The sequence below is a fragment of the Myotis daubentonii genome, chromosome 1, assembly GCF_963259705.1.
Source record: "Myotis daubentonii chromosome 1, mMyoDau2.1, whole genome shotgun sequence".
Taxonomy (NCBI): Eukaryota; Metazoa; Chordata; class Mammalia; order Chiroptera; family Vespertilionidae; genus Myotis; species Myotis daubentonii.
The window spans coordinates 157,763,389-157,776,596 of NC_081840.1; the positions used below are offsets into that span (position 1 = coordinate 157,763,389).

The 13,208-nt window shown below is 43.7% G+C and overlaps 1 protein-coding gene across 2 annotated transcripts in view; it reads right to left on the reverse strand.

The window, feature by feature from the left end:
- Window positions 1-13,005, reverse strand: part of SFMBT2 (Scm like with four mbt domains 2) — a 192,080-nt gene extending 179,075 nt beyond the window's left edge. Inside the window, exons 1-2 of one of the 2 annotated variants that reach the window (XM_059663739.1) lie at window positions 12,854-13,005; window positions 2,505-2,596 (exon numbers count right to left, since the gene is read on the reverse strand). In XM_059663739.1, the coding sequence (XP_059519722.1) occupies window positions 2,505-2,596; window positions 12,854-12,953 (192 nt within the window). In that variant the 5' untranslated portion in view covers window positions 12,954-13,005. Of the gene's footprint in view, window positions 1-2,504; window positions 2,600-12,853 lie in introns of both variants that reach the window. The other variant, XM_059663731.1, reaches the window with a different exon arrangement.
- Between the last annotated feature and the right edge of the window lie 203 nt (window positions 13,006-13,208).

The window sequence follows — 13,208 nt, forward strand, 5'->3', positions numbered from 1 at the left end:
AAAAACACAGGAAACCTCTTATTATACTGGATACATACACCCAGAACATTTAGAGAACTGTTAAAATCACAGCACTTAAATATGGTATTTCTGTTGCCATTAGGACATCATTCTCTAAGAGCAATACAATGTGAGCCTGAATTTCCTAGCAGCCACATTAAAAAAAAAAAAAAAGATAAAACAGATGAGATTTCTTTTAATAATGTATTTTATTTAACTCAACATATCTCAAATGTCATCATTTCAAGATGTCATCAATATAAAATAGATTAATGAGAGATTTTTACATTTTTCTTTACCAATGAAGCCTCCAAAACCTCGTGTGCCTTCTACACTTACAGCACATCCCAATTTGGACGACAGTCTTCCCAGGTGGCTGGTGGCCACTTCGTGAGCTGTACAGCCGTGGATGGATTTTCATTTTTAATTAATGAAGGATTATAGTCTATTAATATTTATCAGCCCTCCTCCCCAAAAGAAAGCTTCCCAGCCTTGTGGGCATTCCAATGCTAAAGCATCTGATGTGTCTGAGTAGCAGCTGCTTAAGAGACGATGGAATTACGAAGGGCTCGTTCCTGGGGTCCTGGCTGCTTTTCCTTAATAGGCCTGGGGACACGCTGCTTCCCGAACTGCTGTGATTAAAAGGGAGGTGGGAGAGCTGACTGGATTAAAGAGAACAGGAGTTACTCCACGTGGAGAGGCACTGATAACTTCTCCGTAAAGAAGAAAAGGAAAGTTGTCAGTATCTTTCTCCTGAACTGCCTCAGGCAACCTAATCAAGTCATCCCAGAATCATAAGAAGCTATGCAGGATCATACCCAAACCGGAAGTCAGGTGAGTTGTAGCTCTGTTATGTTTTAATATTTACCTCTTGGTTTCACTGAATAACCACAACTACATTTATAATAAACTAGTAATTATAACATTACGAGTGTCAGTAAAGAAGAGAATTAGGAATGTAATCTACTTTTATAAGGTCATGCGAATATAATAAGGTCTTAAATTCCTTTTCAAAAGAACACTTCACCTCCAAAAAGGATAAAATGTTGCATTAAAATAATGAATCAAAGTTCTGGCTTCCTAATTCAGCATGAGAGCCAAAGGCAAGAACAGGTTGAGAAAATGCCCCAATTTGCCAATGACACTCAGGCTGAATCTTTGCTCTGGGTAGGCCAGTGAAAAAGATGTTTCTCAGAATTAAATTTTCTTTTCCAGTAAAACAACAACAATGCCAAAAAAAATGTAGGTCCTGGAAATTGAGTATTTTCCTTGCTCACAATATATTGCTAAAATCTTCTGTAGAAGCAAAAACCTGATAAAAGCTCAATTTTTTATTTCCTGGGACTTTTACTCTGCTGAGCAAGCTATTTGCATTGTTCAAAGAAATCACTGTTAAGAATGATTTTGGGGGGGCTTGATCTAAATGTTTTCTGAATATTTATGATATTTTCTCTTATTTGACTAATCTGCCCACAGAAGGCTATAAAACTTTTATGTGTCCTTTCAAAATAAAAACATCAATGCGGCCCTGGCCAGTGTGGTTCAGTTGGTTGAGCATCATCCCATGCAACAAAAGGTCGCCAGTTAGGTCTTAGGTGGCCAGTTCAGCCCCAGGTCAGGGCACATGCCTGGGCTGTGGGCTTCAGCCCTAGTAGGGGGCATGAAGGAGGCAGCCGATTGATATTTCTCTCCCTCCATCCCTCTCCCTTGCTCTCTAAAAATCAATAAAAGATTTTTTTAAATTTAAATTCTTTATTGTTTAAAGTATTACATAAGTCTCCTTTTTCCCCCATTGACCTCTCCCTGGATGACACCCCCAGCCCCTTGTCTGTGTCCATTGGTTATGCTCATATGTATGCATACAGGTCCTTTAGTTTATCTCTTACTCCCTCCCCCTCCCCCCCAACCCTGTGCCCCCCCACCCCATCTTCCCTCATAGGTTGGACAGTCTGTTCGATGCTTCTATGACTCTGGTTCGATTTTTGTTCATCAGCTTATGTTGTTCATTATATTCCACAAATGTGTGTGATCATGTGATATTATCTTTCTCTGACTGGCTTAATTAAAAAGATTTTTAAATTAAATTTAAAAAACCATCACTCCAAAATAAACCATCACAGCCATTACACCTCCTGAGAAGATATTATACTTACCTAGTTTGCTGGCTTTTATTTATTCTAACCAATTTTACCCATCTCAGGCCCTGTGCAAGGGCCACGTCTGTCAAATTTGACATTTTGAGGTACAGACAAGGTTAAGATCACACATCGTTTCTCACCCACCCTGAGCCCAGCCCTGTGTTAGATAAGATAAGCCACAAGAGCCAGGCCAACCCTACCTGCAGCTAAGCAAACAAACTTCCCCATTTCTTCTGTATTTCTAAGAAATCTTGACTGGATTTCCCTTCTTTCCTCATTCCCTTTCTTCCAATTGGTTTGGCATCTTCCTGCAGGTTCCCCTCCCACCCTCTAATGCAGACCAGAAAGAGAAGGGAGGATACGTACGTGTTTGAATGATGTGTGAGGAGCTGCACTGGCACCTGTTTCTTCCAAGTACTCGCCCCAGTTAAAGCCAATTTCCTCCAAGCTTGAACCTTCTTCTATTGAAAGACGAAAACCAAACAAACAAACAAAAACACAAAAATATCAATAGTAGAGTGAAGAATGGAAAGGCACTGGCCCCCAATGAAGACTAGAAAATCCCTAATTCAGTGGTTTTGGAACATATTATCAAATTATTTTCAAAGCTTCAGTTTGCTGACTTTATAAACTAAGGACACCGGGAAGAAATTCTGCTTGGATACCCTGACAAAATCGAGGATAACATTAAGTGCTCTTAGGCAAATGAAATGAGATTTGTTTCACGGCATACTTGTTTCATATTAGTGTATCATCCTGGCCACTGTGGACACTCCATTCTTTGGGGAGATTGGAGGACAAGGTGAAGAAAACCACAGGGTGCTGAGTAAGTACTACAATGTACTTACAGTACTGGCACCCTTGTCCCCCGCTACATACTACAGCCGGGGATTATGGAATAATAGCATCGACTGTTAGTGCCATACGGGACTTCAGAAAGCATTGATGTCATTTCAAGGGGGAAACAACTGAGCCCAGAAGGATTGTTCAAGTGTGTGAGGCCACTGGATAAGTTAGGGACAGAAACAGACCAACTGTGAGACCCAGTTCAGGGTCCGCTGCCCTGCCAGCTCCTGTGACAGGGCTTTCAGGGCCAGGTACGCCAGTAGAACAATAGGACATGGATTTCCCAATTACAAGAATCAAGGAGAAATACAATCAAATGCACATGACTCTTAAAGCGATCCCTATTTTGGCTCTGAAGGAAATCAAGTAATTCTCCAAACATTCAAGACTCTATGTGTAAGATATAATCTGTATAGCTGAAAAACACCAGATCATTCATTTTAAAGTACGTATAGGCCCTGGATGGGTATCTCAGTTGGTTAGGACAGTGGTCGGCAAACTGCGGCTCACGAGCCACATGCGGCTCTTTGGCCCCTTGAGTGTGGCTCTTCCACAAAATACCAACTTCTACGCATGGGCCACGAAGTTTCAATCGCACTGTACATGCGTGCCCACACGTGGTATTTTGTGGAAGAGCCACGCTCACGGGGCCAAAGAGCTGCATGTGGCTCACGAGCCACAGTTTGCCGACCACTGGGTTAGGGTGTCATCCTAATATGCCAAGATTGCAGGCTCAATCCCCGGTCAGGGCTCATGCAAGAAATCAACCAATGAATGCATAAATAAGTGGAATGACAAATGGATGTCTCTCTCTCTCTCTCTCTCTCTCTCTCTCTCTCTCTCTCACTCTCTCTCTCTCTCACACACACACACACACACACACACACACACACACACACAACTCATTCAAAAATTTTTAAAGTGAAATACAGATAACATAAATGTCATGTCACAATTTCAAATGGAAAGAACTAATCAGCTGTCACCATTACTTTAACTGATTTGTAAGAAAATCCTAAGGAAAGAACAACAGCAGTCAGGGCTGTCCATACATGCAGCTAAGTAAGAGCTGCAAACGTTTAGATTCTCTCTTCTTGCAATAATGTTCAACCGTGTATCTTCTACTAGCAGGAGGCTACCTCACTGGACCACGCACAAATACTGGCAGGTGGGCCAGGGGGATGCGGCAAAGGGAGAGTCTAAGAAAGCCTTGTTCTTGAGGCTATCTATCACTACTTGTTCCTACTAAAGACTTTTAAATTAAAAGTTGGAAGAAAAGTAATTTTCTTGTGATACAGTGCATAATCTCAGAAAATGATAGAAGAGGATAATTTTTGTAAAGTCAGAACATGCTAAGTTGGAAGGCAGTTACCTTCAATTTTGTCTACTGAATCAAAGTTCCTTAAAACTATTTTCTCAAATTTCACTCCCATCAAGTGGTTTATAAGAAAATAAAAAGCCATCTGAAAAGAAAACCCTCCCCTTGTATCTCTCCCAAAAGTCTGCTTCACCCAGGGACTTGCTGTCTTTTTATCAAAAATGTGTTCCCTGAAAAAGCCAGAGGGTCCTGCAGCCACCAGCTAACAAGGACACCAGGTGGTTTCCGGCTACTTCGACACAGTAAGGCAAACCCAAAGGGAAAGCAGTCACATTCAGAAAACACATGTGGGTGTCACCCAACAGCTCTGCCTGCAATTATTTTGCCCCAGGCAGCACTGGACATTGGTTATCAGGATTGCTTTTTGACCCACTAGCCAGAGCATCACAGCAGCACGATGTATCTGTCCAGGTGGTCTGGTGCCGTACCTGATGATAGCTAACTTGTCCTATTTATTCTTGGCACCCTGTCCAGCCTCAGCTCAACCTTCCAGCTCCACAAAGTGACTACACCTAAGAGCCATGCCGTATTGGGTCATCAGCTCTCTGCTGATTGCTTTACATCTCAAGAATCCTGACAGATGGATACTACAGCCTCATTGCACAGAAAGGATGGCGGAGGCCCTGACGGGGGCCCAGAAAGGCTGAAGCCACCACTATCACACAGCTGTCCAGCCAAGGAGGCATGAGTCCAAGGCAGGCTATCTGATTTCGAGGATGGAACTCTTACGAGGCACCTTCCTGTGTCATTCTTCTGTCCATATCACAAATTAGACACCTCCATTCACCACCACCACCCACTTCTCCACGTGGAGACTCTAAGGCTGACTTCTCTCTGTCTTTCTGCACTGATGAGCCTTTGAACATTCCAGAGCCAAATCAGACAACAGAAAGACACAGGGCTAGAGGCAGCAGCCACCTTCGGAGAGGCGAACCATATGGGCACTGCCGGGGTCCAACCCCAGCAGGTCCAGGGGTCCCCAAAGGTGTGGACGGAGTCGGCGAAGAAGGAATGGCACGGGAACAGTGTTCAGTTGATCAGCAGCCTAGCCAGGATCTCTAGCCCGGATCTCCAGCCAAGTTCTGGTCTGGATCTCCAGAGAGGTTCTGCTTCGGATCTCCAGCGAGGTTCTGTAGCCATGTTCCCTCGCTAGGTTCTCCAGCCAGGTTCTGTCCAGGCTCTCCAGTCAGGTTCAGTGTCCAGGTTCCAGTCAGGTTCTCCTGCCAATCTCTGTAGTCAGGTTCAGTCCAGGATCCCTTGCCATGTTCTCCCGCTAGGCTCTGTCTCTAGGCTCCGAGGCCAGTCCCTCTCCAGGATCCTCCGGCATGCTCTCTCCAGCAAAGTTCTTCTGTCTCTAGGCTCCGTGTAGGTTCTGTCTTCTTGATTCTGTTCTAAGTTCTGAGTGTTTCTGTCTTGTTACAACTGTATTTATACCAGTTGATTCAATCCTATCAATCTCTATTACAAAGGTTAGGGCGTTTCTTATCTCCATTCCAGGGAGAAAAGATTATGTAGTTTAAGCATGATTGTTCGTAGTTAAAGGGATTAATTACCCGCCTGGCACTTAGTTAAGGGGTTTTATTCCCTCCCTAACTTCAGGGGAAAATCCCTACCTGGGGAAACAACCTTTCTCAGAGGTGACCTTGGTTAAAACACAGCGCCAAGAAGGTGAGCAAACATATTAAGAAAAGTATGCCATATATGCCAGGTCCCTTGAAACAGCAAGCATGGACCGGCTCCCGGCAGGGCACAGCCCCTGAGACCTGCTTGTAAAGAAGGAGAGAGCCAGGGCGCAGCCATGGGCATAAAACTCCGTCCTGGGCAGGAGCATTCTCTCTTTTGTTGTCTAAGAGACGCTTTTTGACATATTGAGGTATTAGCATGAAAGGGTTGTCAGGTCAAAAAGTTTGAGACATTTTTTCTGTGAACAACTTGGTCGAGCCCCAGATGGGAGATGTTCGAGAACCAAGGTTTGACTGTAGATGCTTTCGTGTTCACCCAGATATTCATTCATTCATTCAACTTAACCAAGAGAGGAAGAGGTATCATCGTGACTCCCAAGTGTGCGTCATTAATAACAGGGCTGAAGAAAGGTGTCACTCTCTGCTGTCTAAAAAAAAAAAATACTTTTTACCCTGTTTGAGGAAAGCATCTAGGAGGTGGTTTGGAAAAGAGGGTTTAAGGAGTGACATAACCATTCTGCCTCTAGAGTCTAGACTTTCCCAGCCCGCTATCCTGCGCTAGATCCTGAGCTGCAGCCACCAGCCAGGTTTCCAGCCTCCAGTCACCCCTGCGATCCACTGCCTAGATTGGCACATGCCAATGACTTCATCTATCTTGTTGCTGCTATTTCTCCTGATTAATAAAGGCAGTAATCTCAGTTCAGTCCTCAATGGGTTTTTCCAACAAGTGCAACTGAGTTTTACTTCAGTCTCTAGTTTACTTGTGCCCCTAAATGTGTAGACAAATGGTAATTGCTTAATGTATATAACTCATATCCTTATTACTCCTACATCCCAAAACTCTGGGCATAAAGAGGCCAGCATCAGGTGATTTTTAAAGTACAGTAAATAAAGTATAAAATTATGCATGCAAAAAGAACTTTAATAAGCACCCCAAAAGTCAGACCTAGAATGGAATTAAAAATATTTTTAAAAACCTTTATGCCCAGCACTGGTAACTTTAAGTGTGTTGTTTTAACAATAAAATCTGATACAAAATGCAGGGCTCCTCACAATACAGCCTTTTCAAATCTGTCATTTAGTAACACTTCCTCCCCGGCATGTGCCTAAGAGGCTGATTCTCTAAAGACATTTCAATGAGCAATAGATAAACATACACGATGTTTATGAGTGGAGGTCTCATAAACCCAGAGCAAATATTTACTGCTGATTCATGAACCTCTTAAACCCATAAACATTTTATCAAGGAAACTGACAATCTCCCTCCGTGGCAAATGATCTAGTTGGAGGCATTGCCCCATGATGTAATGAAAACAGACTATGAAAAGCTACTAAGAAAATGTCACAATGTAAAAGAAAACAGCCTCGTTCATTAGTGGCACTCCAGCTTTAGAAAACAGAAAGCTATTTATGTGACCAGAATATTTCATAATAAACAGAAAAAGAATACCTTACTAAAAGTCGGACTGCAAGCTGCTTTACCGTGAAAAATGGAATGAGCGAGCGGCTCACACAGCTTTAAGTAATCAAACCTTGGGTTGTACAATTTTACAATACAAAATAAGGCTAACTTTGCAAAGCTGGATATGAAAGCCCATAACCACTACCTCGTAAAAAAACAACACAAAATGGAGAATTGGCACGTTTGAAATGAACAGAATCTTACAGAGCACCTTCTTGTGTGCTAGGTTTTTTTTTTTTAAATGTGGAAAGAGAAAGAAAGACATTACATCTTTGTTATTTTAACTGCTGATAGTCCATTCAGACCATCAGAACATCTAGAAAAGAGGTGCGTTGTGAATATATTAAGCAGACACTGCATTCGAATGGAAGTCAGATAGGACTGGCCAACGCAATCCTAGATCGGAGTTCTCGGCTACAGGACTAAACCAGGGAGGAGGGGACCGTCCCCTGAACACAGAGGTCCTCATGCTATCTCAGCTACTCAGACTTCCAGAGAGACTTTCCAGAAAAAAGAAAACATGTAAAACTGACCCAATCTCCCCTCTTAGGGGAGACAACAACTATTTTAAAGAGAGTTGTTATTTTTTTTAAAGGGAATACAATGGAGTCACATGAAACTAGTTCCTCTCCAGCATGGGGAGTCAGAGATCTGAATTTCTCTCTTAAGAATGTTGGTTCATTTCCTCCCTGAATGCAAGAGCCTATGGGACTCCAGTTGATATAACCTAACACCCTCCCCCCCAAAAAAATCAAGCCCACATTTCCAGAGTAATGCTTTGACTCAGACTTGCCCAATGTAAATGCACACCACCACTTTATCTGTAGACTTATCAGGAAACTACATTTAGCCATCCTGGAAAAATTATGCCTGGGAACCTATTTATCACTATGTCAGCGAGTGTTTTGTTTGTTTTTTATCACAGCCTTTGGAGAAGCCTAGAGTTCCAGAAATCCAGTTCTAGTCCTCATCCTTCTGTGTGTTTCTGTCCATTCTGTCCTCATTCCCCACTTATCCCAGTGGTGTCCCAGAAGGGGGAGTCATTTTACATTAAGCTATTTCAGCCCTGGGACTCAAGCGTCAGTTATTGACCCCAACTATCTGAGCTTTCCTTAGGAAAAGAGGGAAAACTATACATGAGAAAACTGCCAATGAAACTCAGAGTCCTGCGTTAAGCTGATGGTTTTCATTTCAGAGGAACGGAGCATCAGTGCAAGGATCGCAGCAGCTAGACGTGGGGACAGAGGAACCGAAGACACAGGATCAAAACATGGGAAGCAACCAGGTTGGACTCCCATCCTTTGGCCCCATAATTTGGTCCAAGAAGAGCTGTAGGGACTTACATGTGGTCAGTTGTCAGGGAGTTGCAGTCGGGTGTAACACATGGGGAGAGGGGATGGGAGATAACTGGTGGAGAGGACAAGAAAGAATCTGAGCCGTGGCAGATCTGGCTCAGTTGATTGAGTGTTGTCCCATGCACCAAAAGGTTGCTGGTTTGATTCGTGGTCAGGGCACATGCCTAGGTTGTCGGTTCGATCCCTGGTCAGGGTGCTGCCGGAGGCAACTGATCGATGTTTCTCTCTCCTATTGATGTTTCCCTCTCTCTCTCCCTCCCCCACGTCCTTCCTCTTTCTCTAAGATCAATAAAAACATGTGTGTGTTTTTAAAGAAATAATCTGAGTTGTTGCTGTGTCCCATAAAGTGTGTGTGTGTATATATATGTGTGTGCGCGTGCGCGCAAACACACACTTATGTATCCAGGCTGAAGGGCAGGCACAGCTCAGTGTTTCAGAGTACAAGGTTCCAAGCCCTCAGGATGAAATCTCAGGCTTGAACACAACAGCCAAGTGATTCTGCCTAGTTGTCTAATTTCATCTGCTATTTCACTGGGTTGTGGAAGACTTAAACAATGCAACATGCATAAAGCACTTAAGAGAGTGCTGCCATGAGCACAGGGTCACATACCTGTTGTACCTCATTTGAGAGTCAATTGACAGGCAGGTGAAGAGAGCTCAGTTTGCTTTCTGCTCATCTGACATGGAAATCTCATCTGAAACACTTCCAGGAAAAAGACCAAGACATCATCCAGCCCTAAGCATGTCACAGTTGGTCCCAGAACCAACATCCACACAACTGATGGCAGACAGCAAGATGTGTTTATGTAGTAACAGGTGAAAAGGGAAAATAAATTACTTGGGAAAATAAATTACTTAACAGCTTCTACTTGGGTATGTTCTTAAGAGTCTAAATGTTCAAAACTAGATCCGAGTTTCTAAAAGTTAGCCTCTGCTCTCTACAAAGGTTTAGATCCTGCTTTAAATTGGTTTTCTCTTAAAAAAAAAAAAAAACACAATGGTTTCTTCTTTAGGAAAGTCTGTCTTTTGGGTACCATCTAAAAGTCTCCTCACCACACAAGTATAAATGGAAATTTCAAGGAGAAAGGACAGATTAGCCATATTAGGAAGGGAAGAAGGGAGTCAGAGCCAATATCTGGAAAATGTGAAGATCATTTAGAGCTATTTAGGACTATTAGTTCTAGTGAAGATCTTAACCTCATAGATGATTCAGGCCCCCCACCACACAAGAGCAAGGAACTAACCAAGAAGTGGGTGTTTGGTGTGGCATAGCCCAGCCAATGACAGGATTCTGGTGCTCACACCTCCCCATTAAAGGGATCACCCACAAGAAAATTCAGTACGAATAATTTTCCTGACACAGTATTTTTAATAAGTTTCAGAATCTACTGCAGGTGCCTAAAAATGAAAAGTCAACACACAGTTGCCGTTTAGACAGTTTTGAAAACATACCAGTAAAAATGATGTAGTCATAGGTGTCAGATGTGTGTACAACAAAAATATGGTGAAAATCAGGGACTCTAAAGTGGAAAAATAACCTCACTCAGCAAGCATAACAAAGACTTTTTGAAAGGCATGTTTGTACTTAAATAAAAGTAGAATAAGTAGGGTGAACATTCAGTCTATGGGACTATGCTCTCTCAGAAAAAGAATTTCCATGTTTCCACTGGGAGAAAAAGATTTGACTCTGCTTTTAGGCTTTTTCCCGCTCCTGCTTTATGTAGAAAGAAACTGAAAGGTGAAGAATGAGCTAATTTTGAAACAGATACTAACATCTTTCAGGCAATTATTTTAGGGGTTTCCAGATTTTCTCCAGATAAAAATATAATTTGAGAAACATAATCTAGTAAATTCAATGAGACCTGTCTCTTCTGAACTAGAGCATTTAATCACTTATTCAAGACCCTGCTGCTCTGCTTCCCATTAACATCACACAGCCTGTAATTACATCATTGACTGGTCTCACCAAAATGTGAAAACAAATTTCATACCTTCTTGGGGCAATGGTCAAATCTCCCACTGATTTTTGCCCATGAATTCACCATAGCATTGTCTATGATTCTGAGAGCTTAGTTGTCCTTATCTAATTTGCTGTTATGTAATAGCAGAGGTTCAGTGCATGAAATTTGTGCACAGGGTGGGGAGGCCTCAGCCCAGCCTGGACCCTCTCCAATCCGGGACCCCTTGGGGGATGTCCGACTGCCGGTTTAGGCCCGATCCCCGGGATCTGGCCTAAACCGGCAGTCGGACATCCCTCTCACAAGCCTGGACTGCTGGCTCCTAATTGCTCACCTGCCTGCCTGCCTGGTCGCCCCTAACTGCCCCTCTCTGCCAGCCTGATCACCCCTCACTGCCTCTGCATGCTGGCATGATCAACCTTAACTGCCCCCCCTGCTGGCCTGGTCACTCCTAACTGCCCACCCCCCGCCAGCCTGGTCACCCCTTACTGCCCCCCCTGCTGGTCTGGTTGCCCCAAACTACCCCCTCTGCTGGCCTAATTTCCCCCAACTGCATGCCCCCCTGCTGGCCTGGTCGCCCCTAACTGCCACCCAGCCAGCCAGGTCACCCCCAACTGCACCCCCTCCCCACAGGCCTGGTTGCCCCTAACTGCCCCCCCTCCAGCTGGCCTGGTCACCTCTTATTGCCCCTCCTGCTAGCCTAGTCGCCCCCAACTGCCCCCCTCTGCTGGCCTGGTCACCCCTCATGGCCCCCCCCAACCCCGCCCCGCCGGCGGCCTGGTCACCCCCCCCCCCCCACACAGCCTGCTGTTCAGTCGTTTGGTCGTACCTCACTAACTCCCCCTGCCGGCTTGGTCACCCCACACAGCCTGCTTGTGCAGTCGTTTGGTTGTCCATCACTAACCCCACTGCCAGCCTGGTCATAGGCAGCCATCTTGTGAGGGTGTGAGGGTTAATTTGCATATTACCTCTTTATTATATAGGATTAAAGTCCTTTTAAAAAAATTTAATAAATTCTTTATTATGCCAGTATTTAGAAAAAGATGCATTTACAAAGTCATTGGGTAAATATCGAAATTCAACCAAAGGCTGGTTTCATTTTGTTTGTTTTGTGATTTCTTTACTACAAATTCACATCACCTAAATTTCTTTCACATTATGCACTATTCTGAAAGCTGTGCTGGAGTTTTGAGAGGGTCCTTGGGAAGCAGCATCTAGTGCTTGGGCACATCCTGCTGTCTTCTCTTTCTGGGCACATGCCGGAAAATTCGATTTCCACACCTCCCTAGACTGGTTCTGTCCAGAAGTTCTGAGCATGGGGGTAAGGGGGTGGGGGTGTAAAGGTGAAGGGATTAAGAACTACAAAGTGGTAGTTATGAAATAGTCACGGGGATATAAACTATAGCATTGGAAATACAGTCCATAATACTTAAGTATGTATGGTGCCAGGTGGGTAAAAATATTGGGGGGAACACTTTGTAAAGCATATGAATGTCGAACAGATATGCTGTACACCTGAAACTACTACAAAATAATATTGAATGTGAAATGTGATTGAAAAATAAAAATTAAAAAAAGAGGTTCTGAGCAAACCTGTCTCTTCTGAGCTAGAGCATTTAATCACTGGCTCAAGACCCTGCAGCTCTGCTTTCCGTTAGGACCAAGCCCGAAGCAGCAGAGGAGATGGCACTGCCAGGCACTGTGCAGAGACTCCGTGCAACGGAGCACCGCCGACTGTCTGAACCACAGACTGTGAGTAATTGTGAACATTTATTTGCTAGGCCGTTGAGATTTTGAAGTGATTTGGCACCTCACTATCACCCTAGCCTGCCTGTCTCATATAGCTAATATTAATTTTGAAGCAAATTTTGCCTGACTTTCAGGCTGCTATATGCTCCTAAATATGACAGCAAAGCCCAGGAACAGGCCGCATGTGAGATCGAGAAACCCTGCCCCCCTGTTTCCTGAACATTTTCAGAAAGACACTTGTTAATACGTCCAAAGGCCAAATGGCTTTAGAAAACAGAATCTTACCTGAATCAAAATCTCCATTACCATTGGCTGAGCTGGGATGTTTCTCCAAGGGAGAAGATGAGGGGTCTGGCATATTGGTAGCTGGCAAACTGCTCTCCATTGCTAGGGAAGAAGGATCTTCTCTTAATTCATCCTGCAGAAAGAATTACCTAAGGGCACTGACAAAGAAAAAAAGAGTCAGATTCACGTATTTTTAAACTTTCCAAAACTAACAGCATGCTGTCAGAGTGCTACTATTTCATTATAACGTGCAGGATGCAATGTAGTAATAATACAAGGTACCAAGAGTTAAGACTAATGGGTACACGTCTGCACAAGGTCAACAAAAAAGGTCACAGCTGAGCAAAACCATCAA